General features: G+C 32.6%; 1 protein-coding gene across 5 annotated transcripts in view; it reads right to left on the bottom strand.

Annotated features, from left to right (window-relative positions):
• The window catches only part of OSBPL2 (oxysterol binding protein like 2), a 106,293-nt gene that overhangs the window by 45,918 nt on the left and 33,005 nt on the right, over nucleotides 1-27,370 (bottom strand). For 2 of the 5 annotated variants that reach the window (XM_012539649.3, XM_012539650.3), the window contains exons 2-6: nucleotides 20,840-21,012; nucleotides 11,508-11,570; nucleotides 10,107-10,251; nucleotides 4,849-4,924; nucleotides 959-1,093 (exon numbers count right to left, since the gene is read on the bottom strand). In XM_012539649.3, the coding sequence (XP_012395103.1) occupies nucleotides 959-1,093; nucleotides 4,849-4,924; nucleotides 10,107-10,251; nucleotides 11,508-11,570; nucleotides 20,840-20,876 (456 nt within the window). In that variant the 5' untranslated portion in view covers nucleotides 20,877-21,012. Of the gene's footprint in view, nucleotides 1-958; nucleotides 1,094-4,848; nucleotides 4,925-10,106; nucleotides 10,252-11,507; nucleotides 11,571-12,854; nucleotides 13,147-20,839; nucleotides 21,013-25,933; nucleotides 26,275-27,370 lie in introns of those variants that run through there. The other 3 variants (XM_023494469.2, XM_023494473.2, XM_003757624.3) reach the window with 3 other exon arrangements.

Raw genomic sequence — 27,370 nt, 5'->3', positions numbered from 1 at the left:
GAACAAATCATAGCATGTAAATGTGATAGAATGCTAGTGGGCAGTAAGAAATGAGAAAGCAATAGTTTCAGAGAAACCTGGAAGGATTTCTATGAATTGATGGAGAATAAAGTGAACAGAGTAACAACAACAACAATTTGGTTTAAAAAGGAAACAATTCTAAAAGAATTAAGATCTTTGATCTGCATATTGACCATCCACAATTCTAAAGTACTAAAGATAAAGCATATTACTTACCTTTTAAGAGAGAAATGAATAAAAAAGAAAATGAGGCTTTTTTTTTTTTTTTTTTTTTTTTTTTTTGCTCATAAAGGGGACAATATTCCTAAGAAACATATCATTATATCAAAAATACTTTTCAAGGGGCAGCTAGGTGGTGCAGTGGATAGAGCACCAACCCTGAAGTCAGGAGGACCCGAGTTCAAATCTGTTCTCAGACATTTAACACTTAATAGCTGTGTGACCCTGGACAAGTCAATTGTCCCAACTGCCTCAGACAAAAAACAAAATAAAACAAAACAAAACTTTTCAATACATGTCATGGTCCTGAGGGAAATTTGGAAATAGATATAAATGATAAAGCAGAGAAAAGTTGTAGTTTGTACCCCACAAAAGGAGTATCCACATGAAATCTTATATTTCAAAATACTGAAATAATAAAAGCCTTACAAATTTGTACAATACTCTACACTATCAAATATATTTCCTTATCCATTCTAGTTCCTAATCCCAACTCTTAATAGGACTACACCTATATCCCAAGACTTATTAATCTACTCTCTTTCCTTTATTTATAATATCCCAAAAAGGAAATTCCTGGATTTTTGCCCTGACAACTGTTAAGAATTGCAATAATTACAATAATTTCTTTAAAAATGAAAATTTCTACATATAATAAAGCCCAGTGTTAAAAGAGTAATTAAAAGGGTAATGGTAAAAAGAGATTGAAGTTGCCTACCTTCATTCTTTCCAAGGGATGTGTTTGCGAAGAAGCTTTATGAATGAGGTATATATGTTCCATGTATTCAGTAATCCGCTGGAGGAAACTCAATGGCTCATTGAAGACAATAGGCATTGTGATTTTTGACAGTTCCTACATTAAGAAAATAATAAATTACCACCTTTCTGGTGATAGTGGCTTTTAAAAAAAAAAAAAACAAAAAACAAACCTTCATTCATTAAAAAAAAAAAAAATCTCCTTGTTCCTCAAGTTATCATTCGATATTATTCTTTTATTTCACTGCTAAACTCTAAGAAATTAAACAAATATTAAGTATCTATCATGTACCAGGGACCACACTAGAAGCTAGAGTTAAAAACAAAAAACAAGACATTGTCTTCAAGAAGCTTACATTCTACAATAACAATATGCATATAGATCAATATAAACAAAATAAATACAAAATAATTTAGAGGAAAATTGTAACAACTGAGAGAAAGGGAACAGAGAAAGGTCTCAATTGGGTGACAAGCTGAGTGTTGAATAAAACTAAATGTTCCAAGTGGCAGTGGTGAGGATGGAGAATAGCCTGTGCAATGAAATAGGAGTTAGAATATCATATAAAGGATACAGTATAAGGGCTATTTGTTTACAATACAGAGTGCATGAGATAAGGTTATATTTAATCAATCTGAAAAATGTTGTAGCCAGATTATGAAAGGCTTGAAATGACAAGCAGAAGGCATTTGCATCTTATCCTAGAGAGAGAACAGATAAAAACTAAAGCTTCTTGAGGTAGGGAGTGACATGATAGTTACATGAACATAACAGAACATGATAGCTAAAGAGAAGACAGATTAGAAAGGAAAAATACTGGATCTAGGAAGATGAAGTAGAATATTAATGCTAGCCCAAGCTAGATATGATAAGGGCTTGAATTGTTAAAAGCTGTCTATACTTGTTGCCTCTATTTAAAAGTTTCATTTCTCGACTCCTTGGCACTATGACTTTTGACGCTATTACTCCACTGAAGCCTCTGTCTTCAAGCTTCATAAAGGCAAGCTTCATAATGGCTTTTTAAAAAAAGAAAGTCTTTATTGATATTTTTCCTATTTTTGTATATCACCTAAGTTTCTCAAGGCTTTGCTCCCCCTTCCTTTCTCTCTTTCAGAGAGCTACCCCATAAAAGAAAGAGAGGTGAGAGAGAGACAGATACAGAGAGAGAGAGAGAGAGAGAGAGAATACAGAAGAAAGAAAGGAAGGAGGGAAGGAATGGGAAAAAGGGAGGAAAAATCAGCATCACTGACACATCTAAAAGGCAGGAAAATATGACTAATATACCACAACTGTAGACCTCCCAACTCAACAAAAGGGACAGAATGAAGATGTCTTATCAAATCATTCCTTTCAAGCCATAATTATTCTAAGTAATTCTGCAATATTAATTTTTATTTTGATGTCTATGTGGTTATTCCATGCAGGTACACTATACATAGTTCCAGTGTATATTGCTTTCTTGGCTCTGATTATTTTATTCTGCCTCAGTTCATTTGGATCTTTTCATGCTTCTCTGTACTTATGATATTTGTACTCATTTCTTACAATGCAATATAACATTACATTACATTCATATATCAAATTTGATTAAGTCATTCCTCAATCAATGGAGATCTATTTTGTTTCCCATTCTTTGCCATCACAAAGTGCTACTATAAATATTTTAATATGTATAGACTTTCTTTTTATCAATGGCCTTCCTGGAATATAAACCTAGCAAGGGGTTATGCATAATTTTCAACTGTTTTCCAAAATGATTGTACTAATTCACAGCTTTATCAATAGTGTTCTCAAAATCCTTCAACACTTAGTATTACCATCTTTTTCTCTTTGTCAATAAAACCTCAAGGTTATTTTTGTTTGTATTTCTATTATTAGTTATTTGGAGTACTCTTTCATGTAGTTGTTAATATTGTTGAATACTTTGCTCATAATTCTTTTTTTAAGAACTGTTTATTTATATCCTTGGCCATTTATATTGTGTAATGTCTTTTTGGACATGTATACATATAAACATATATACATAGGTATAAGAGGTACATGATCTGCTCCTCTTCTAATTTTAAATTTCATGCTCTTTAATAGTTATTACCCACCATTTAGAATGTACTGTGGAATGTGGCATAAAGTGTTGCCCAAAGCCTAATTTCTGCCAGACTTTTTTTCTCCAGTTTTCCGAGCAGTTTTTATCAAATAAGGAATTCATTCCTAAGTAACTTATGTTTTCCGGCTTGTTGCACACTAACCAGTGATCTCTAAATTGCTAAACGCAATAGTTCTTTCTTACTCTTTTCCCCCTTTGTGAATAAACCAAGTGTCTCAAGTATTTAACTCTGATGATCATATCTTTATCCTGGAAATTTTCTCCAACTGGTTTTTCATGACATTGCTTTCTGCAGATTCTCTTCTAACTTGCTTTGACCACTTCTTTGATGAACCATCATTCAAATCCCATCCTTCTCTGTAGGTATACTCAAGGGTCATATCCTTATACCTTCTTTTGTCTCTAGCTTATCTCATCTGTTTCCATGGATTCAATTATCATAGTTGTACAGATAACAAATCCCAAATTTACATATAAAGTCAGTCTTTATATGTAAGCTCCATAAACCCCCTAAGCTCCAGTCCAACCCCTACAATCCTCTGCTGGACATCTCCACCTGTGTATTTCATAAACAAATGCAACATATCAAACAAATAAAACTCATCATCTTCTCTCAAAACTCACCTCATCTTCCTAATTTCCCTTTTTCTGTCTGTACTATTATTCTTGCTCACAGCCAGTTAATCCCAATTAAGTTGAATTAACTTAAATTCAAGTTATTAAACTTGAATTTAAGAGTTGAAAATTGACTCAACATAATACTCACTCCTCTTATCCAATAAGTTGCCAACTCCTGTCAATTCTACTTCTATATCTCTTAAAGCTAACCCTTTCTTTCAATTAATATAGCCAAAACCCTAATTCAGGGTCTCATTACTATGTCAGAACCTCTATTAAATTTTGATAACACTGAGGTTAAAAAAAAAAATCTGTATTCAAGGAACTCACATCCTAATGGGCGAGATAAAATACAAAAGTGTGCTAAAGTTATAGACAAAGTAATTCAAAGAGCTAGTTCAAAGCACTAGCAGCAGGAAAGATCTCCTGTGTAAGGTAAGATTTTAATTGACTTGTGAAGGAAACTAGGGGAAACTAAGAAACACAAGTGAATAAGGAGGGTATTCCATGTCAGAGAGAAGTCAGTACAAAGGAGATGCAATGTTATATGAAAAGAAAAGGAATAGATTAATATAACAGGACCCTAGAGTTGAGAATAGTAAGAAACAATGGCAAGTTAGGAAGGGATCAAATTGTGAAAAACTTTAAATACCGAACAAAGCAATTTATATTATGATGCTGGAAATAATAGACATGGAGTAAACCCAGGAAGAGAGTTTTATTGGAAGACTTATGCTTTAGGAAAATCATTTTGATAGCTAAATGTAAGATGAATTGAAGTGAGAGAAAGCAGAGGGAAGGAAGGAGAAAGAGAGGAAAAGAGGGAGGGAAGGGAGGAAAAAGGGAGTAAAGAAAGGGAAGGGGGGGGAGGTAGGGAAAGAAGGAGAAGGAGGAGAAAGAGATGGAGAGAGGAGGGAGGGTGGGGGAGAGGAAAGAAGTGAGGAAGGGAAGGGAAGGAAAGAGGGAAGGAAGAGAAAGGGAAGAAGGAAGATAGACAGACGGATAGATATGTGTTTATAATACACATTTTTTCCAAGTTACTATGAGACTACAAGTCTTACATTTATAAGAGGTAAAAATAAATAGGTTTTTAATCTTCATGTTTCAAAATAAGACAATTCAAACTTACCAAGCCAATGCACTTTTTTAATATACTCCACACACTGAAATCACTTCTAGTAAACATTGGGGCAGGCAATGATGTCCTTCAAAGAAAACAAGGTTGCAGCAATATTAATAACAAGCATTTACTAATAATAGATTTACTGATTGCTATTTTCTATGACATGACAACTTTTCCTTAGATTTTCATATCTAATTTCCATAATTCTCTATTCAATTCTCAATTTCTAATCAACAAATTAAAAGATTTCTCTAAGTTCTCTTTTCATTAATTATTATTATATTAACTTTATGTTACAAAATATTTATTATTACTTGAGTAATGGAAAAATTGAATTATCCAGGAATGAGATTATTAATGGAACAAAAGAAGACAACAAATATATACACTCAACAGAAATAAAAAAGCACTTGTTGATGTAATCAGGTTTTTGGAATCACCGTTTAATGTATAATGGACTTTCCTTTCTTGATTGTCTTTAGACTGAAAGCAGTTTTAACAATTTAAATTTTGTATTTAAAATGAGCCTAAAGAACCTACCCTGAGAAATAACATATGGCATCACACAACACAGTACAAGAATTGTAGTTGAATTTAATTAAACAAACAATAATTAAGCACCCACCATGTTGAAAGGCACTGTACTGTATTGAAAGAATTGCATGTCTAACCTATATTGGATTACTTGCTGTCTAGGGGAGGGAGAAAAATTTGCATATATCTTTACATATATGCATATATTTGCTTATGTCTTTGCATATATTTTGTAAAATAAAAAGCTATTATTAAAAAGTGGAAATAATGAATACAAATAAATATCATTTAAAAAAAATATTGGACTACAACAGATTTGGGGTGGAAAGTACCATTTGCATTTAAAGAGAGAACAATAGACACCAAATATGGATCAAAGTATAGTATTTTCACCCTTTTTTTGCTGCTGCTATTTGTTTTTCTCTTTTTCATGATTTGTTCCCTTTTGATTTGCTTTTTCTTGCGCAGCATGACAAATATGGAAATATTTCAAATTATTGCACATGTTTAACCTGCATCAAATTGCTCAGTATCTTGGAGGAAGGGAGAAAATTTTGGAACACACACACGATGTTTGGCAGAAGTGAATGTTGAAAGCTATCTTTGCATGTATTTGGAAAAAGAAAATACTATTACAAAAATTATTGGACTATCTAAAAGCCATGGTTAAAAAAAAAAAAAAGAGGAGCCTGGATATCCTTTGTCAAAAAATTAAGAAAAACTGCCTATATTTTCTAGAACCAAAGTGCAAAATAGAAATTGAAACAATCCACTGATTGCCTCCTGAAAAAAAATCCCCAAATAAAAACTCCCAGGAATTTCCCAGCCAAAATTTCAGATGAAGGAGAAAATATTGCAAACATCTAGAAAAAGACAATTTGGGTATCATGGAGCCACAATCAGGATAAGAAGATTTAGTAGCTTCCACATCAAAGAAGCCTTTGAGATCTATTATTCTAGAGAGCAAAGGAGATAGGATTACAACTAAGAATCATATACCCAGCAAAACTGAGTATAATGCTTCAAGGGAAAAAATGTATATTCAATGAAATAGAAGACTTCCACACATTCTTAATGAAAATAGAAGAGTTGAGTAGAACTCGAGAGAAACATAAAAAGGTAACTAGGACCAAGAAGAGCAAAAACAAAGAAAATTATATACTAGTTTCCCTAATGAACATTGATATAATTTTTAAAAAATAACATACTAGCAAAAAGATTAAAGCAATATCTCAGACAGATCAAGCATTATGACCAAGTGAGATTTATACCAAGAAAGCAGGGTTGTTTCAATAATAGGAAAACTATCAGGATAATTAACCATATCAATAACAAAAACAACAAAAATCATACAATTATTTCAATTGAGGCAGAAAAAGCTTTTGAGAAAATATATATAATATGCATGCTATTAAAACACTAGAAGAAGAAAAAAAGGTAATTAGGAAATTCATAAGGGATTTAATAATGCTAAACTGCTTATATTCCAAAATGAGAAGATGATACTTATAACTCATAAGCACTTTTTCATTATTAGGGCAAATAAGAAAAATATATAAAGATTGAGAGCACAGGTCTATAGTTATATGAAAAAATGCTCTAAGTCACTACTGACTGGTAAAATGCAAATTAAAACAATTCTGTAATACCTCATACTTGGACAGAAGGAAAGTGACAAATATTGAAGGTGATGTAGGAAAAATGAGATATTAATGCATTGTTGGTAGAGTTATGACCTAATTCAACCACTGTAAAGCAATTTTGGAACTATGCCCAAATGGTTATAAAAACCATGAATACCCATTGACCTAGTAATACCAAAAGAGATAAAAAAAGAAAAGGACCTATATGTACAATTTTATAGATGCTTTTTTCAGATTCATCATTTGGGGAATGGTTGAATTGTGGTATATGTATGATTGTGATGGAATATTATTGTGCTATAAAAGATGAGCCAGATGCTCTCAGAAAAACCTGGAAAGACTTACAAAAGCTGATGCAAAGTGTCATATATTCTGTACAAAGTAACAGCAAAAAAACAGCAAAAGTAACAGATGATCACCTATGAATGACTTTGCTATTATCAGCAATATAATGAACCAAGACAATTCTGAATTTTTTTTACTTTATTTTTCTTGAGTTTTATTTTGGTTGTTTTCTTTCACAACATCATATGGAAATAAATTCTGCATATACATATATAACCTATATTGCATTCCTTGTCTTCTCAATGAGGGAGAGTATCAGGAGGAAGAGAGAGAATTTTAGAGAATTTTTAAAAATGTTAAAAATTGCTTTTAAATGTAATTGGGAAAAACAAAATACCAATTTTTTTTTTTAAAAAGGTCCTTCTTAACCCAGTCCCCCACCTTACCTGTCAAGTCTTTTTGGATCTTATTCCCCAAGATCAAAACACTATTTTTATTCAATAACACTGGCTTCCTAGTTGTTCCAAGAATGACACACTTCATTTCGCAGTTCCAGGTATTTTCTCTGGCTGTCCCCCATGTCTAGAATGTTTTCCCTCCATACTATGACTTTTGAGTTTCCTGGCTTCCTTTAAATCTCAAGCAAAATCCCAAGACTCACTTAATTCCAGTGCCTTCTCTTTGTTAAGAAATTCCAACAAGAAAAGAATAGAATAAATCAGGTGGTCTAGATACTAAATAAGGCTAAAAAGTGTGGTAGCATCAAAATGGTGGGGGGCTTAGAAAACAGGCTAAAGAGTTTCTTTTTTATATTACAGATGAAGACAACAACTAAAACAAGAGAGAAATATTGTTAGATCATTTTCACAACTTGGTTTAAGATGGTCTGAAAGAGTTCAGACAAAATTTAAAATGGGAAACCACTTAGGGCACTGGTACAGTAGGCTAAGTGAGAGGTGATGAAGACCTGCAGAAAGGTTGTAGAATGGGGAGTAAGGAGCAGATGCAAGAGATACAGAAATAAAATCAACACTAGACAACTGAATGCATATGCGAAATGAGGAAAAAGAAAGTATCAGAAGGCTAAAGTTTCAACACTGAGCAAATAGGAGGAAGGTGGTTCATCAACAGAAATGAGGAAATTGAAATGACTCAATCTGACTGCTTTAGTCAGGCAGACAGATATGTGTATGTATATATATTTTTTCTTTCAAGTTACTAAGATTGTGTTAAATTCATAAAAGTCCAAAATAAAAGGATGTCAAATTAAGAGCCCACAAAACTGAGTGTACTGGAACCAGATTAAAATGGAATTGAGAAATTTTTTAACAAAATAATCATTGATGTTGTTCAGCTTTCAGTCATGTCTGTCTCTTTGTAAACCCAGCACCAGAGCACATCAGGACATTCTATCTTCCACTATCTCTCAAAATCTATCCATGTTCATTCTCATTGTTTCCATGACACTAGCCATTATTCCTGTCATTCTCTGTTATCCCATTTTTTTGCTTTCAATCTTTTCCAACCTCAGGATCTTTTCCAATGAGTTCTGTCTACTCATTATGTTTCAGCTTCAGCATTTGACCTTCTAGTGAATCGTCTGAATTAATTTCTTTAAATATTGACTGACTTAATATCCTTACTAAGGGACTCTCAAATGTCTTTTGCAGTACCACAACCTGAAAGTATAGATTCTAGAGAGCTCAAGCTTTCTTTAAAGTCCAATTATTACAGGCATATGCTGACAATGGAAAAAAAACATAGCTTTTACTATATGGACCTTTGTCAGCAAGAGGATGTCTGCTTTTTACTGAGCTGTTGAGATTTACCATAACTTTTCCTTCAAGGCATAAGTATCTTTTAATTTCATGGCTGTAACTGCTTGTCTGCAATGATCTTTCTGCCCAAAAATATAAAAACTGACACTGCTTCGTGATGGGATCAGTTGCCAAGATCTTAATTTTTATATAAAGCTTCAAGTCAGCTTTTATACTCTCCCCTTTCACTTTTATCAAAAGGCTTCTTAATTCCTCTTTACTTTCTGCCATCAAAATGGTATCATCTGCATATCTGACATATCCCAGCAACCTTAATTCTGGCTTTTGACTCATTTAGTCTGGTACTTCACATGATGTACTTTGCATCCAAGTTAAATAAATAAGGTGATTATTTCTAAGTCCGATTATTCTTGTGCAGCAAAATAACTATGGATATGTATACATATATTGTATTTAACATATACTTTAAGATATTTAACATGTATTGGTCTACGTGCCATTTGGGGGAGGGGGTGGGAGAAAGGGGGAAAGAAGGGGAAAGTTGGAACAAAAGGTTTTGCAAAAATCAATGCTGAAAAATTACCCATGCATTTATCTTGTAAATAAAAAGCTATAATAAATTAAAAAACAAACAAATAAATAAATAAATAAATAGGGTGACAATACACATTCTAGTTGTACTTTTTTCCCAACCTTAAACCAATCAGTTGTTCCATGTTCAATTCTGTTACTTTTTGGTCTCCATGCAGGTTCAAGAGACAAGTAAGATTATTTGCTACTCCTATCTCCCACATTTTGTCCATCTTGACTAACTTTGCAGCGCATAACTCAGTTTCACTGAGTTGCACAAACCTCTCCATCAGGACAAGGAAATTGTTGAAGATAAGGAAGGAAAGAAGAGGCTAACAAATATACAATGTAACTAATGTTAACGTGTAGTCAATATGAAGATTACAAGGATCCATTTCAATTTGACATCACTGTTCTAAAATAAGGCAATAAATACTATAAATTATGCTATTACCTGTGTTTCTTGATTCCATTCTCTTGTGGAGGCCTCTCTCCATTTTTTCCAGTTCTATTACTTTTGCTAGTGTCCAAGTCAATCATTCCTGTGACTTTCTGATTTGCCTCTGAAAACTCCCCAGATGAATTGTCAGAATCAAAGCCTACACAAAATAAACAGAAGACAGTAAGTCCTTCAGGATTATGGTCACCAAAGTAAACATATCTTTTGATAAGAACAACAAAGTTTTTAGGTATTACTTATGGAAGATATTTTAATTGACAAATACCAGTGAGATTAAAATCATTTCCCATGAGTATGAGTAATAGTTGAGAATATGTATACAGGTAGTAAGCATTCAAAGTGGTTTTTGAGCCCAGGTCCTCTGGTCATTTTTGGGTTAGAAGATAGCTTCAATTTTTCACCGATTTAGAAGTTAAAACAGTAACTGCCATAAATTTATCAGTTATTTATTTCTGGCAGGAATCTTCAAGATTGAAAAATCAACTCTTCACCTACTCTTATAACCCCACTTTGTGATATGAGAGTGAGCCTGAATTCTCAAAAGACTGTCAGGAAAATACAAGCTCCAGTAGGCTCTACCAAATAGAAAAGGTTTAAGTAGTAATGGATTATACCTCCTAAGGACAAATTTAGCTAAATTCTGAGAGGCTCAACACCAAAACCACGACTACCTGGTCTTCTAATTTTCAAGTGTATGCTCTGATAAATGGTAAAGCTAATGAAAAACTGATAAAACTGAAAAAAAAATGTAAAGCATGTGGTTCCCTTGTGCTATGACATCAAAAACAACAGAGAAAGGGAAGAAGAATATCAAGAATTACAGCTCAGAAGCCATCTAAAAAGATTTAACTGTTTTAACATACATTCTTTGTCTAGTACCAAAAAACTGATACCACTGAAACACCTGAATAATATACATATGGGCATTACAGGCCAAGCATATCTCAATTATCCCAGAGGAAGGCTTTCCCCAAAAATTAGATGGATTTTTCAGAGGAAATTTAAGAAAAGACATGGACTAGAGTCATATGAGATGAGAAGGAAATGCATGATTTTTAACCAGGGGAGGGAGTATCAACACTGACAATGTCAAAGAACCATTGAAAGAAGTGCTTTTTTCCCCTTTGGGCCAAGTAAAATGAGAAAAAGCACTATACTAAGCAGAAATATCTTTAAAATGCAACAGGATTCAACAATTGCCTATTTTGTCATCTATTTCTATGGAAGATATAACAAATTATTAAATTATTAAAATTTTAATTTATGATTTAGAATTAAGTTAAATGATTTAGATTTATAGAGTAATTTGTAAACAAATTCCTAAAGATTATTTAGAAGTAAAGCCATATATTTTTTATGCAACTATCTACTCATCCAAATGAGAACTGCCATTACATTCAGGCATTGCTCTGCAACCATTCTCCATCATAAGTGATTTCTCCATGAAGAAACTGGAAGCTAAAGAAAAAAATGAAAATATTTGTTTTCTTTTAAAAAAAAAAATCTATATAGCAGTTTCTATAAAACACCAGTGATATGCCTGAAAAGCAAAGAAATGTAGGGAAGTACTGCCAAAATCCAAGCAGAGAAAATAAGAGTTTTATATCTTCTTTTAAAATCTAAGAATTTAATTAAAATCATAAAAAACTTTAAATTGGAAGGGGTCTCAGAAATTGAAAGTTCAATCCTATTTTAGATGAGAAAAATGAAACTCAGAGAGATGAAATTATATGCTCAGGACTACACAGCTAGTCAAATGTTAGAGCTATGGGTCTTAGTTTCCTCATTTGTAAAATGAAGGGGTTAGATAAGATGGCTTCTGATAGGCATAAAACTATCATCTTTTAAAGATTAGTAGATGAATTCCCTAAAAAGCTTCCCTAAGCATGAGGCTAAATAAAAATGCTATCTTGGAACATAAGCAGAATTTTTTAAAATGGATTATTATTTGGATTTTTATTAAATCATGTACCAATTTTCAACAAATATTTAGGGAAAAGGGTCATGGACAAGAATTAAATAAGATGAAAAGGAATAAGTGGGTTGATACCATGGAGAAAATACTCACACAAATTAAATCATGGGTCCAAAGGACCAAATCAAATCAATATTCAAAGGAAATATAAGTAAATAAATATTCCTTTAAATAATGAATTATTTCAGGGCAGCTAGGTAGTGTAGTGGATTCCAAAGTACCAAATCAAGTCAATATTCAAAGTAAGTATCAGTAAATAAATATTCCTTTAAAAAATGAATTACTTCAGGGCAGCTAGATAGTGTAGTGGATAGAATAGTGGCCTTGAAGTCAGGAGGACCTGCATTCAAATCCAGCCTCAGACACTTAATATTTCCAAACTCTGTGACCTTGGGCAAATTACTTAATCCCAATTGCCTCACTAAAAAAAAAAACTCTTCAACTGTAACTGCTTTTTTTGGGAGGGGAAGAGGGGAATAGGGTAGGTAAGCTGACAATTTGTTTTCTTAAATCTTATACCAGAAGCTATATTCGCTTGTTTAAATTAATCATATCAAATAAGTATTTTATTAAAAATTAATTTTTACTATTCTGCCCTATTAAACTGAGAAGACTTTTTCACTATCTTTTTTTTTTTTTTTCAATAAGTATTAAAGTATATGTATGGTTTCGTGAATCTTGGGCTCTTTAAAAAACAAAAAAAAATTTTTTTTAGCTTTTAATCTTCAATTTTCTCATACATAAAACGGAATAATAAATGCACTTACCTCACAGGATTGCTGTAAGCATTAAATGATATTGTAAGGTCGATCAACTGTGAAAATTTAGTTTCTCTAACAAAGACAATGATCAACTCAAAAGATTCATGATGAAACATTCTATCCACCTCCAAAGAGAGAAGTGATGAATTCTAAGCAGAGTGAAAAATAGTTTTTCCATTTTATTTTCATTGTTTTATTTTGTGTTTTCTTTCACAGCATGGCTAATATGTAAACATGTCTTTCATGATTTCATATGTATGATCAGTTATCAAAGTATCCTATCAAAGAGTAGGAGAGAAAATTTGAAACTCAAAATTTTAAAAGAAAGGTGTTTAAAATGTTTTTTTTCATATAGTTGGGAAATATTTAACAAAATAAATAAAAATAAGTAAGGATTGAATGAGACAAATTGTATTGTGGGGTTTTATAAACTCTAAACACTATTGATTCACAGGATCGTAAACCTCCAGCTGAAAAGGACCTTTGGGGTTAAATAGTACTTCTATGTGGTCTCTGAAGTTCCTTTCCTCTACTGTAGAATTATCATCCAACTATATCCACAGTCACAAAAGCAGTAAATGGATGAGTTTGGATTAGAACCCAGGTCTTCTAACTCGAAATCCAATGTTCTTTCTACTGCACCACAATAACGTAATATAAGTGAGTTATTAAAGAAATCCCAAAAGGAAAACTTTCTGAGGAAAAAAATAACTACTTTGGGGAATAAATAAGAAGGAAGGAAAGTTCAGATAACTATATTTTAAAAATACATTTGATTTTGCCTATCAAATGTGAAAGTAGGAGCACATATTAATTGGTACTTTATTCCAAGAGTGTGATTACCTAATGATAACTATGCAATAGGAGTTCAAAGGAGGACAACAACCTCAGGTGTGGAAAAGAAATTAAAGATTACTTAGACGCATAATTTAAAAGACTACAACCAGTGAAGAACTCAAGTCAAGAAACAATGAAAAAAGTGGTAGAGGCTAGATCTCTAATTTCATTAACACAGAGAACTCCCAGGTAAGGAAATTCCCTGTACCAGAACAGTTACTTCTGTAACTTAGAATTATAGAATTTCCTGCCTTAGAGCACAAAGCCAGTATGGGTCAAAGGCAGAGAACTTTAAACACAGAGCTTTAACCAAGCTGCATCTCAATGAAAAATTCTACCCAATAATTTGGTCTGTGAAATAACAGTAACAATAATAATAGACAATTATAACTTTTTAAAGTTTGCAAAATGCCTCAGATATGCCTTCTCACATACAACAACCTTACAACAACTCTATGAAATAGGTACTAATGATATTATTATTATTTCCTTTTTTACTGATAAGGAAACTATATATCAGTGAGGTTAAATGGCCATTTACTATTTAATCACAAAACTATTTAAGTGTCAGAGGTGGGATTTGGACCAAAGTCCCTCCTAATTGCATATACGCTGCTCTTTCCACTATACCATGCTGCCTCTATATAATAGCATCCACTTAGAAAAAAATAACAAAAAACTAGCAAAACAGAAAGCTCAGAGTTTTCTGGCCTGGTTTTCTAATAGCACAAATCAATAAATTTTCAGGAAAAGTCTACTGAGTTAAAGAGAAAGGATAACACAGCCCTAATACAGTGACATGAAGAAAACTACATAAAAATGGAAAGAATAATATATTATTTTATAAAAAATATATAGAAAGTAATAAATAAATATATTTAAAGTGGCTGTTTACTAATAAAATTGGGAAAAATAAGTATTTTAGTTGAATACTAGAACATTTCTTCAAAAACACAATTAACACAAAGGCGCCAATTCATTCTTTTTTTTTTAGCTGAGGCAATTGGGGTTAAGTGACTTGTGCCCAGGATGACACAGCAAGGAAGAGTTAAGTATATGAGAGCAGATTTGAACTCAGGTCTCCTACTGATTTCAGGGCTGGTGCTCTATTCACTGCGCCACCTAGTTGCTCCTAGGTAAATTCACTTCTGATCAATAACTTTCATATTTGGCATATAAAAGATACAATATTTAGAAATTTGGATCATGAGAATTCAAACATACCTATCATTTCTTTTCCTGGCTTAGGACAAACTTGAATATAATAATGAATCATGCAAAAAATCATAAGCACAAGTACATAAAGTACTGTATTTTGAGGAGAAAGTAAGAATTGTGAACATAAATTCAATTATAGAAATCAGTGAGCTATTACAATGTTCCTTATATAATGTGAATGACCAATAAAACATTAATATTCTAAGTTATGAAACTCAAAACAGAAAAATTGGAAAAAATGGAAAAACAATTTAATAATACAAAAATAAGTTGCTCCTTTACATTTCTTTTATCAACTGATTTAAGACTTCTTTCTGTGTCTCCTGGGCATACTATTTCTACCTATAATGGTTATAGAATATTATTTTTTGTACTAAAAATTGCAGTATCACAATACCATGCACCAGCTTCTTTCATTTTCCTTTATAACAGGCATTAAGGAATATTCTTTATTCTAAACATCCATGTATCCCCCAAAGCTAGCTTTTAGATCACATCCTATCTTGTATTATAGTTTATTTGTCTAAAAGTTTAAAAATTCCCCCCAAAGACTATAAACTCTTTGCAGACAGAGTTGGCTTACTCATCCATTTATTTCCCTCTGCTGCTACCACAGTGTTTTATATATAATACTTCAACTTTATCTCAAGGATTGATGTTTCATTCATCCCTTTCCAACACAAACCACACATCTTTTGGGTCTTAGTAAGCTCCAGTAGTTAATATAGATAAAATGTATATAATATGGCACATAAAAAATAATAGACTTTTAAAATGAGGGGCAAAGATGGTTATGGATAAAATGAATATGCTATGGCACATAATAAATAATAATAGACTTAAAATGAAAAGCAAAGATGGTTACTGAGGCAGGAAATCACCTGAGCTCTCTCAAACTCCCTTCCAAATGACTTTACCATAACTCTCTCAAAATAAGTTTTGGAGCAGCAAAACCAACAAAAAGACAGGGTGAAATAATTTTCTAACCTAAAATCTTCTAACTTAGAAGATTAGTAGGAAAGGTGTCTCACTAGAATGAGAATAGAACATAGTCCACAGGCTTCCAGAGCTCTCAGCTCACAGATAGTAAAGGGGTCAGATAGATGGTCAGAAGATTTACAGGGGAACCTTGGCTGTCACTGAGAGAATGACTCTTGCATTGTCCATAAGTGATTCTAAGTCAGAACCAAATATCAAAAAATAGGCTGGAAAAATTAGCAATAACCAAAAGAAGTACCTGACAAGAGAAAGTTACTATGGTGTTAGAGGTCAAAAAGCAAAATCAGAAAAATACAACAAAATAAAAAATAACTATGTATGCAAAGTTTCAAAGGGAAAAAATGTGAATTGGTTTCAGACCCAAAAAATTCCTAGAAGAGCTCAAAAAGAATTTTAGGAAAAAAGTCAACAGGGGCAGCTGGGTAGTGCAATGAATAGAGTACCAGTCCTGAAATCAGGAGGTCCTGAGTTCAAATCTGATCTCAGACACTTAACACTTCCTACCTGTGTAACCCCAATTGCCTCAGCAAAAAGAAAGTCAACAGTTTGATAAAGGAGGCATAAACACACCAAAATATTGAAGAAAATAACACCTTGAAAAACAGAATAGACCAAATGGCAAAAGAGACTTAAAGACATACTGAAGAAAAGAACTCCTTAAAAATTAGAATTGGCAAATGAAAGTTTACTGACCACATGAAACATGAAGAAATAGAACAAAATTTTTAAAAAATGAAAAAATACAAGAAAATGTCAAATATCTCATTGGAAAAACAGCTTATCTGGAAAACAGATCTGGGAGATATAATCTAAGAATTGAGACTACCTGAAAGCCATGATCAAAGAAAAGTGCCTGGACTTCAGCTTTCTTTTCTTTTCTTTTTTTTTTTTAAATAGCTTTTTATTTACAAGATATATGCATGGGTAATTTTCAGCACTGATCCTTGCAAAACCTTCTGTTCCAACTTTTCCCCTCCTTCCCTTGACCCCCTCCCCTCGGTGGCAGGTAAACCAATACATGTTAAATAAGTTAAAATACATGTTAAACACAAGATGTGTATATATATCTATACAGTTATCTTGCCGCACAAGAAAAATCATACTTAGAAATAAGGTAAAAATAACCTGAGAAGGAAATAAAAAATGAAAGCAGATAAAAACAGAACGAGTGGAAATGCTATGTAATGGTTCACATTCATTTCCCATAGTTCTTTCTCTGGGTGTAGCTGGTTCTCCTCATTATTGAACAATTAGAACTGATTTGGTTCATCTCGTTGAAAAGAGCCATGTCCATCAGAATTGATCATCATCTATAGTATTATTGTTTAAGTATATGATGACCTTCTGGTTCTGCTCATTTCACTAAGCATCAATTCATGTAAATCTTTCCAGGCCTTTCTGAAATCATCCTGATGGTCTTTTCTTACAAAACAATAATATGCCATAACATCCATATACCACAACTTATTCAGCCATTTTCCAATCAAAGGGCATCCATTCAAATTTCCAATTTCTAGCCACTACAAAAAGGGTTGCCACAAACATTTTTGCACGTGTGGATCCCTTTCCCTCCTTTAAGAACTCTTTGGGATATATATAAGCCCAATAGAAACACTGCTAGATCAACGGATATGTATAATTTGATACCTTTTTGAGCATAGTTCCAAATTGCTCTCCAGAATGGTTGGATGCATCCACAATTCCACCAACAATGTATCAGTTGGACAGCTTTCAAGAACTACCCAGATAGTATAGGACTAGAGGGTAAAATAAAAATTGAAAAAATTCAACTAGTCACCTCCTTAAAGAAATTCCCAGATGAAAACTCCCAAGTATAATATAGCCAAATTCAAGAATTTCCAGGTCAAGGAGAAAATACTGCAAGCAGCCAAAAAGAAACAATTCAAGTATCATGGAGTCATAATTAGGATGATACAATTTTTACATTAAAGGATCAGAGGACTTAGAATATATTCTGGGGGTCAAAGGAGCTAGGATTACAACCAAGAATCACCTACCCAGCAAATCCTTCAGGTGGAAAAATGGACATTTTATGAATTAAGAAAAATTTTTAAGCTTTTCTGGTGAAGAGCAGAGATGAACAGAAAATTTGTTTTTCAAATACAAAGTTCAAGAGAAGCATATAATCAGAAAAGAGAAATCATGAAGACTGCAATAAGGTTAAATTCTTTACATTCCTACATGGGAAGATGATATTTGTAACTTCTAAGGCCTGTGTTAATATTAGGGTAATTAAAAGCAGTATACATAAACAGAGAACATGAGTATAAGTTAGACTATGATAGGCTGATAGTTTAAAAAATTTAAATTTCCAAAGCAATCCCAATAGACTTTGGACAGAAAATTCCATCTGCATCCAAAAAAAGAACTATGGAGACTGATTGTAATTCACCACATGCTATATTCACTTTTTGTTTTTTAATCACTCCCATGGTTTTTCCCTTTTGCTCTGATTTTTCTCTCCCAAATGATTCACAAAGCAATGTGTATTAAAAACTAAATAAAAAAAAAAAAAAGGGATGAGAAAGAAGGATACGCTGGGAGAAGGGAGAGGTAGAATGAGGTAAATTAACTCACATAAAAGAGGCATGAAAGAGCTTATCCAATGGAGAGGAAGGCAGGTTGGCGAACAATACTTAAACATTATTCTCAATGGAATTGGCTCAAAGAGGAAATAACACATATATTCAACCAGGCACAGAAATCTACCTTACCCTATAGGGAAGAAGGAAAACTGGCAGAAGAGAGGAGAAGAGGAGAGAAACAAGGTGAAAAGAAAAAGAAAGAAAAGGCTAAATGGGGAGATAGGACACAGGGAAATACAAAGTAATCATAACAAAAAATTTTGTAGCAAGTCTCTCTTATAAAAGCCTAATTTTTCAAATATAAAGAGAATTGAGTCAAATTTTCAAGAATACAAATCATTAACATACTATAAAAGATCAAAGGACATGAACAGTTTTAATATGAAATCAGTTATCTATAGTCATATAAAAATTATCTAAATCATTATTAATTACAGAAATACAAATTAAAACAACATCAAAGTATCACTTTATACTTGCCAGACTGGTGAATATGACAAAAAGGAAAATGATAAATGTTAAAGAGGATGTGGAAAAATTGGGACACTAAAGCACTACTAGAAGAGAGGCTCTATTCTGTAGAACAATTTGGAACTACAACCCAAAAGCTATAAAACTATGTAGATATCTTTTGATCCAATGATACCACTACTAAATCTGTATTCCAAAGAGATTTAAAAAAAAAAAAAAAGACATATGTACAAAAATATTTATAGCAGCTCCTTTTTGTGGTAGAAAAGAACTGGACATTGAAGACATGCCCATCAACTGAAGAATGGCTAAACAAGCTGTGACATACAATTGTAATGGAAAACTACTGTACTATAAAAAATGATAGGCAATAATACATGAACTGATGCTAGATGAAGTGAACAGAACCAGGAGATCATTGTATATAGCAACAAGATTATATGATGATCAATTCTGATGGACGTGGCTCACCCCAATGAGGTGATTCAGGCCAGTTCCAATGGTCTTGTGATGATGAGAACTATCTACACCCAAAGAAAGGATTGTGGGAACTGAGGGTGGATAACAACATAACATTTCACTCTTTGTTGTGGTTTGCTTGAATTTTATTTTTTTTCTCATTTTTTTTTTTTGCTGTACAAGAAAAATTGGATCAAAAAATAAGATAATTGTATAAATATGTATGCCTACTTTGGATGTAACATATATTGGATTACATGCCATCTACAGGAGGAGGTGGAGGGAAGGAGGAGAAAATTGGAACACAAAGTTTTTCAAGGGTCAATGTTGAAAAAATTATCCTTGCATATGTTTTGAAAATAAAAAAACTTCAATTAAAAATAAATGACAAGCAAGACAATCTTAGTAAAACCTTGAAAGATTAACATGAACTGATACAAAGTGAAATGAGCAGAACCAGAAGAACAGAGTAACCAAACTATTACATGATAATCAATTATGAATAATTTAAACTATTCTCAGGAAAACAATGATCCAAGAAAATTCCAAAGGACTTATGATGAAAAATGCTATATACCTCCAGAGAAAGAACTAATAAAGTCTGAATGCAGATAGAATTCTACTTTTTAAAAAAAAATTTCTTGGGCTTTTTTGTCCGTTTCTTTCACTACATAACTAATACAGTAATATGTTTTATATGAACAAACATGTATAATCAATATAAAATTGCTAGTGTTCTGAAAGAGAAAAAGAAAAGCGGAAAGGGAAAATTTTAATTTCAATTTTTTTAAATGTTAAAAATTGTTTTTACATGTAATAGAAAAAATATATATGGCTTCACTAAGTATTTTCTTCAAAACAATCCTATGATGATGGCAGAAAGTGTTCAAGAAAAATTCGTTCATTATACATGTGTTATTATTAATAGTGTCCAGTATACCAGATAATGTATTTCATATTTTAAAATTTATCAGAAATAAAACCTGCTGCTATCTCCTGATAGGTTGGTAATGAACAAGAGGTACAGAACTGGAAATATTTTTCAAATATGTCCAATGTATGGATTTGCTTTACTTTACTTTTATTACAGAAAAAAAGAAGCTAGTGATAACAGGAAAAAGAAAAGAACATAAATGCATTTTAAAATGCAGAAGGAGAAGGAGATTTCAAAGGAAAAAGACAAGTAGGACAGCTTTGTATCTAACATGCTAAATTTATTATATGCTTTTTTAAAAAGCTGTATGTAATATTCATGGTTTCACATACAATGCTCTTTCTTGTTTTTTATACATAAAAATATATTTGCTATTGTCTGTCAAGTTCAGAATAAAACTTAAAAAATAAAAACATCCATAAATTCTATCAGAGATTTGGTCTATTTTAATTTATTATCCTACTCACCTGTAACGGCATCAAAGAATTCTTCTTCACTATTCATCCTTCAGTAGTAAATCCTTTTTTCTTTCCCAGTTTGCTGCTGTCTATAGCATCATTGTACTTGAACTACTACACAGAGTTAGGAATAATGTTATGCTGTGAAATTTTTATTCATAAAGGCTCAACAGACTGAAGACCTAAGAGAAGAAACATTATGAGAGAATTAGTTCTTTGAAGTCCTATATTTCAGAAGCACTTTTAAAAAATAAAACATTTTCCAATTCATAATCATAAAAGACAGAAAATTCAAATTTATATTCTAAATATAATATCATTTATATCTAGGTACTGAAATAAAATGTGGATAACTTCCAAATGAGGGGAAACTTTGAACATAAAGGTCAATGTTCTATCAAGGAATTTACATTAAATCTACAAGGAGAAAACAACAGATACAGAGAAGTAAAAACAAGATCCTTTGATAAGGGAGAGTACTAACAACTAGGGGGATGAGGAAAAACATTGTGACATCATGACAACATGCATTTGGCATGTACAATGAGATTCAAATCACAATAATCACAATATCCCTCATATCCTGATGAAGACTTATCAACAGGCAACCACAACTTCACAAAATTTACATGAATACTAGAGGTTTATTACAAGAGAAGTGATGTATGTAGAATTCAAAGAGTTCACATTCCATACAGAAGTCTGCATATTTATGACATCAGGACAAAAGGAGGAGATACCAGAAATCTTCACCTAAAGCAGTATGGCATGGGAGGGGAAAGATGAAATAAAGGATGAAAAAGAACAAAGCCCCTCCTTTGAAAGGGAGGAGCAAGACAATGACAAAAGGCACATTTTTCCCCCTTGGGAACTGCCAGACCATTAAAATCTGACACTGCTTAACTACAAGGGTTCCAGGCCTGGTACAGACTGTCTGGAGTCATTTTTGAGTCTCTTAAGAACAGCTTGGGATGCAAACAACACATATCAGTTTGGGGTTGGGAGAGTACAGTGCCATCCTTGACACACCCAGTTTCTCCTGAATACTCTGGATCCAGTATTTCTAGAAAACATGGCAATTCACAAAAACAAGTTCACATTCTTTAACAAAACAGATGAAGAACCAGGAGTCCTATGAATAGTAGTATCCCCAAAACCATTGCCTTGCTTCCAGTTGGGCTTTTGCAGTCATTAAACGGAGTATCCCTTATAGAAAAAAAGTTTACCAGCACTACCTCCCACAGCACCAAAAATACCTCTGCCAGAGCCCTAGAAACAACAGCATTTTCCAGACCCAAGCCCAGAAAAGCAATCTGTGGGGCAATTTCTTCTGTAAGGACTGTTAATTCTCTTGCCATTCTCTCTATCCCCTTCTAGAAGCCACAGCTACTGAAAATTCAGAAAAGTTTTAGATACCAAAATGTTAAATGGTCCATGGGAAATGTATATGGCTTTGCCTGTGGAAATGAGTTCAAGAAGTCATTTGCTTTATGACAGTTCCCTAAAGGGCATGAGGCTTTTCCTTCTGACTAGCCCCATACTGCTGGTTATATAGTCTTTCTCAATTAGAAAAGGAGCTCCATAAGGGCAGGCATCATCTGGCTTTTCTATTTGGATCTACAGTATTTAGCACAATTTACACATAAAACTACTTAATTCTTTTTTCATTCATTCATTCACCTAAGCTGAGCTACATAGGTAGAGATAAGAGGTAAAAGGAAAGTATTCAAAGAAGAGGAGAAAGAAGGCAATCTATTCAAAAGCACCAAGACAGGAAATAAAGTTCCAAGTACTGGGGAAAAAATGACAAATCTGGAAAAGTAAGCAAGAGCCAAATTGTGAAGGACTTTACAAGCTACTGAAAAGTTTAAATTATATCCTAACCATGGTTAATTAAGGAAACAACAGGAACAAGCTGTATTCAGCACATAAAGGACAGGTCTTAAATTTTTAACAAGATTTAAGGACAGGTGCTAAAGTTCTAACAAGATTCAACACAAAATCTTGGAGCTGGAAATGACTTCAAGGGTCATTCACTGAAGGTTTACTAATATGTTGGCATACACATATATGCACAATGGCTTCTTCATCACTGTTCAAATGTCACTCACAGTACATCAACAATCAATTTGGCTGCAAATATTGCAAACCTTTAAATTACAAATAACTGAATTGCTATAGCAACAAAAATTTAACGTGTTTAAAATTTACATTTAATCGTTTTCAATTCTGAGGGCATTAAAATGCCTTTATAAATTGTCAACAAAAAAATAAATCAACCTAGACCTAAGTACACTTTTAAAAATGGTTTTAAATTATATTTGCTTAGTGTTTTAATGTAATTCAATTATATTAATGCTTTCCTATATTAATTCCTGAAGACAGGAAATTTTATAATTATAAAAAGTAAAGGTCAACCTAAATCCCAAAATGTTTGACCTCTTTTAATCTGAAAATAAGCCCAGGTCTACCTTTTTATTTTATTCTCAAATTAAAACCCAAGTCAAAACAGTCCTCCTACCTCAGTCTTCAAGTACGAAGAATTTCCATAAAAACTCAGTGATAAAAAGAGGGCTGGAAAAGGGTATATATTAAATACACATCCCCCCTTTTTAATGTGACTGAGAGTAACATGAGATTTCCCCTGGATTGAGAAGATATCTGAATGTTTATTCTATATTCCTGGTATTGTGCCTCAAAAAATAAATTGATAAGATTTTTTAAAAAAGGTTTAATGATTTAGCTTACTTCATTAATTGAAAAGAACTTGGTGAATTTTTTTATAGTCTTGTTTTTATACATCTAGATAATTCAACCATCTCCTGTTAGCTGTTTTTAACCTGACTTCTACATAGGAATAACTAATAGGATCTAAGGTAAGGCATCTTGGTACAAAATACTATGGACAAAGAGAAATTTATAGCTATAGCAGTAACACAAAGAGAGAAGTAGGTTGATGCTCTTCATAATCTGGTTTCTTTTTCTACCTTTCCAGTTCACTTGCACATTATTCTTCTTTCCTCAATCTCTCTCATCCTGCCATACTGACCAAGGCACTCATCTTCTGCTTTCATGCCTCTGCCATGGCTGTCCCCTATTCCTAGAATGTTCTACCTTATAGAAGCCTTATCTTCCTTAAAGACAAAGCTCAAGCAACACCTTTATGCGGCCTTTCCAAGTCTCCTCAGGTGCTATTATCTCTCACTCCTCTGTTACACTTTTATTTTATTTGTATATTCTATTTCGTCTACAGTTGTATATGTCACATATTTAATCTTCCCTCCTCTGAAGTATGATCCTGAGAGCAGGGACCTTTTCAATTTTGAATTTGCCTTTCTAGGGCTTATCACAATTTGTGTCACAAATAGTTGCTTAATAAATGCTTGTTGATTCCTAATGCTTGTTGGATTATAGTAGATTAATTGTTTATGTAACAATGAAAACAATGCTAGATAGTCATACCAAAGAAGCTCTTAGAAATAGTAACCCTTATCATTATATTTTTACTAAATAGAAATATCATTGTTTCTACCTCAGTGAAAAGTGTTTCAAAAGGTCAGTGCACAAACTGCTAAAGCATACAGCAAAATTTAATTCTTTGGTTTGAGGCATGAACTATTAAAGTGACATAATAACTAATAATTATTTCGTGCTTTTAAGGTTTGAAAAAGCTTCATATAACAGCTATGTTTCTATACTGCTTTAAAGTTTTCAAAGTGCTTCACATATAGCCTATTATTGGACTCACAACAACAAATTAGTAATGTAGGTCCTGTTGTCATACCCATTATAAGAAATTATTATACCAGATAAGGAAACAGAGAATTTAAATGACTTACCCAGGGTCAAATATAAATGCCTGACATACAACTTGAACTCAGATTTTCCCAATACCAAGTTCAATTCTCTTACTACCATATCAAGCTGTTTCTTTTGGGCTGTTTTTCTTAGTGTATGCTTCAAACGTTCAGCCTTAATAATTACAATTAGAGTTGGAATTTATAATGCTCCTAATTATTATTCTTATCCTCATTTTACAGATGAAGACTTAAGGTTGAGAGAGGTTAAATCATTTGCCCAAGGTCACACAGCTGACAAGTATCTGAGGTAGTATTTGAATTTAGTTCTAGGTCTTCCTGCCTTCAAATCCAATACTCTACCCACTAAGTGATGACGACCTTATGAAACGGACTTGTGGGAAGAACATTGGATTGCAAATTGGAGGGTCTGGATTCAAATCCTTTCACTGTTATTTACTACTATCTGTGTGATTTCACCTCTTTGGGCTTTAATTTGTTTCCCTCATCTGTAAAATAAGGGAGTATTGGAGGAGAGAAAAAGGAAGGAGGCAGAGAAGACTGATCTCTTATGCTTCTCCAGTTTTTAAATCTATGACCATGTAAAATGTCAAGTATAAAACAATTCCAATCTACATTGTACACAATAACAGCAAGAATGTGCAATGAACCACTATGAAAGGCTTGGTTCTTCTCAATGGTTCAGTGATCCAAAGCAATCCCAATAGACAGAATAGAATGGATAGAAAATGCCATCTGCATCCAAAAGAAGAGACTGAATGCAAATCACACATGCTATGTTCACTTCTTTTTTCTGTTTTTTTTTTAATCTCTCAATATTTTTCCCCTTTTCCTCTGATTTTTCTCTCTTAAAATGATTTCTAAAGCAAAGTGTATTAAAAATAAATAACTAGTTTAAAAAAAAAAAAGTAAAACAATTCCAATCAAAAATCTGTAGGCTGGCACCTTAGTTAAATTCCATTTTCCAACTTACTAATAGACTTAACATGACAACATATCCACTGTCTTTTCTAATTCTCTGATTTTTTTTTCCTTTTCACTAAAGTCCTGCTCTGATGCTTCACTATAACATAAGGGTGATGCTGAGCTCTCAAAGACCATTTCAGTGAAATGAAAACTCTAGCAGCTTCAACACTACAGGATCATAGATCTAGAGGTAGGAGCTCAGACAGAGGCTTTCTAGTTCAGCTCTTTCCCAGAAAGTGTTAAGCCCCTCCTCTGAAAAATGTTAAATCTGAAGACAAGGATATATGCCCTTTTCATCACATTAAAGCTGTATGGTCACCTGGTCATGTGATGTTCGTCTTGGATAAAAGATGCCATGTTTTAGCTGACAGACTTAAAACTTCTGCTGTTGACAGCAAACGTCATCCAAAGAAGTCATGTTCAACTTTATACCAATCTGAGAAAATACTCCAAACACAGAATCCCAGAAGCATTATTACATAACATCTTCTGAAAGAGCAGTAAAATTTACCTGCTAAAGTGAACAGCACAAAGGCAGATTTTGTGATCTTCGTATCTTACACTATTGCATAAGCTTTACTTTATATTTAGACAAAATATTCAAGACAACTATCTCAGGAAACTGCTTTCATCAAAGAGCTTCTGATCAAAATTCATGTTTTTAAAAAAGTCTCTACAAAAATTTAGGAAAAGAAACTCAAAATATTCTAACTCTAATCATTTTTAAAAAGTAAATTTTCTACTTTTCTCATAAAAGTGATTTGGAAAATGAGGACTAGTAATCAGAAGACTCAGATTTTATTACAAATTCTATAATGCTGGAAAAACTTTCATTTTTCTCATCCTTAAAAAAGGGCACTACCATATATCTCTCTTTTATAAAATACATAAATTGCATTTAATAATAGTTTAAAACTCAGGAATATATCTGATGTATTATGTAGTAGAAAGACCATTGAAAAGACTAAACTAAAAATTAATTGAAATAATAGATCAACCAAGTTACAAGATATAAAATGAATCAGAATTTCTGTATATTGCAAACAAAATCTAGCATATAAGAAAAATTCCATTCAAACTATATAATGTGCAAAATATTTGTTCCAAGACATATCTAGAACTACATGAATTTACATTCATGTACAAAACACTCTTTACATAAACAGAAAGACAAATAATTGGATAAATATTAATAGCCAATCGGCAAGTCATGTCAATGTGATAAAAAATGGCATTTATTACCTACATTAACATATTTATGCAGTGCCTTACAAAAGATTATTTTATAGAGCTAGGAAAAATAATGAAATTTATGTAAAGAAACAAAAGGACAAAAATCTCAAGGGAAACACTGAAAAAACTGGGAAAAAAAGGCATAATAGTACCAGATATACCGTAAATTATAAAACTATTACAAAACGGTATCACTAAAACTATATGGTACTGGTTTAAAATCGAGAAGACGATTAATAGAACAAATAAGGTACATAAGCCAAAACTCTCAGCTATTAGGACAAAGACTCATTACTCAATAACACCATCAACAACAAAAAACTGCTAAGAAAACTGGAAAATAATTATACAGAAATTAGGTACAGATCAACACCTCATATTATATACCAAAATGATGGTATCATTGTTTTTGTCCTTTATTCTCCAAGATGACCATCACATCAGGGAAGTAAGGTTATGACATACAAGAGAATTGAATTTGAGTGAGGGAGTCGCCAGCCTCACTTTCTCCTCCAGAAACACT

This window comes from Sarcophilus harrisii, chromosome 2 (genome assembly GCF_902635505.1).
Source record: "Sarcophilus harrisii chromosome 2, mSarHar1.11, whole genome shotgun sequence".
Taxonomy (NCBI): domain Eukaryota; kingdom Metazoa; phylum Chordata; class Mammalia; order Dasyuromorphia; family Dasyuridae; genus Sarcophilus; species Sarcophilus harrisii.
The sequence above is the reverse complement of the archived record's forward strand: the minus strand, read 5'-3'. Positions and strand labels throughout refer to the sequence as shown.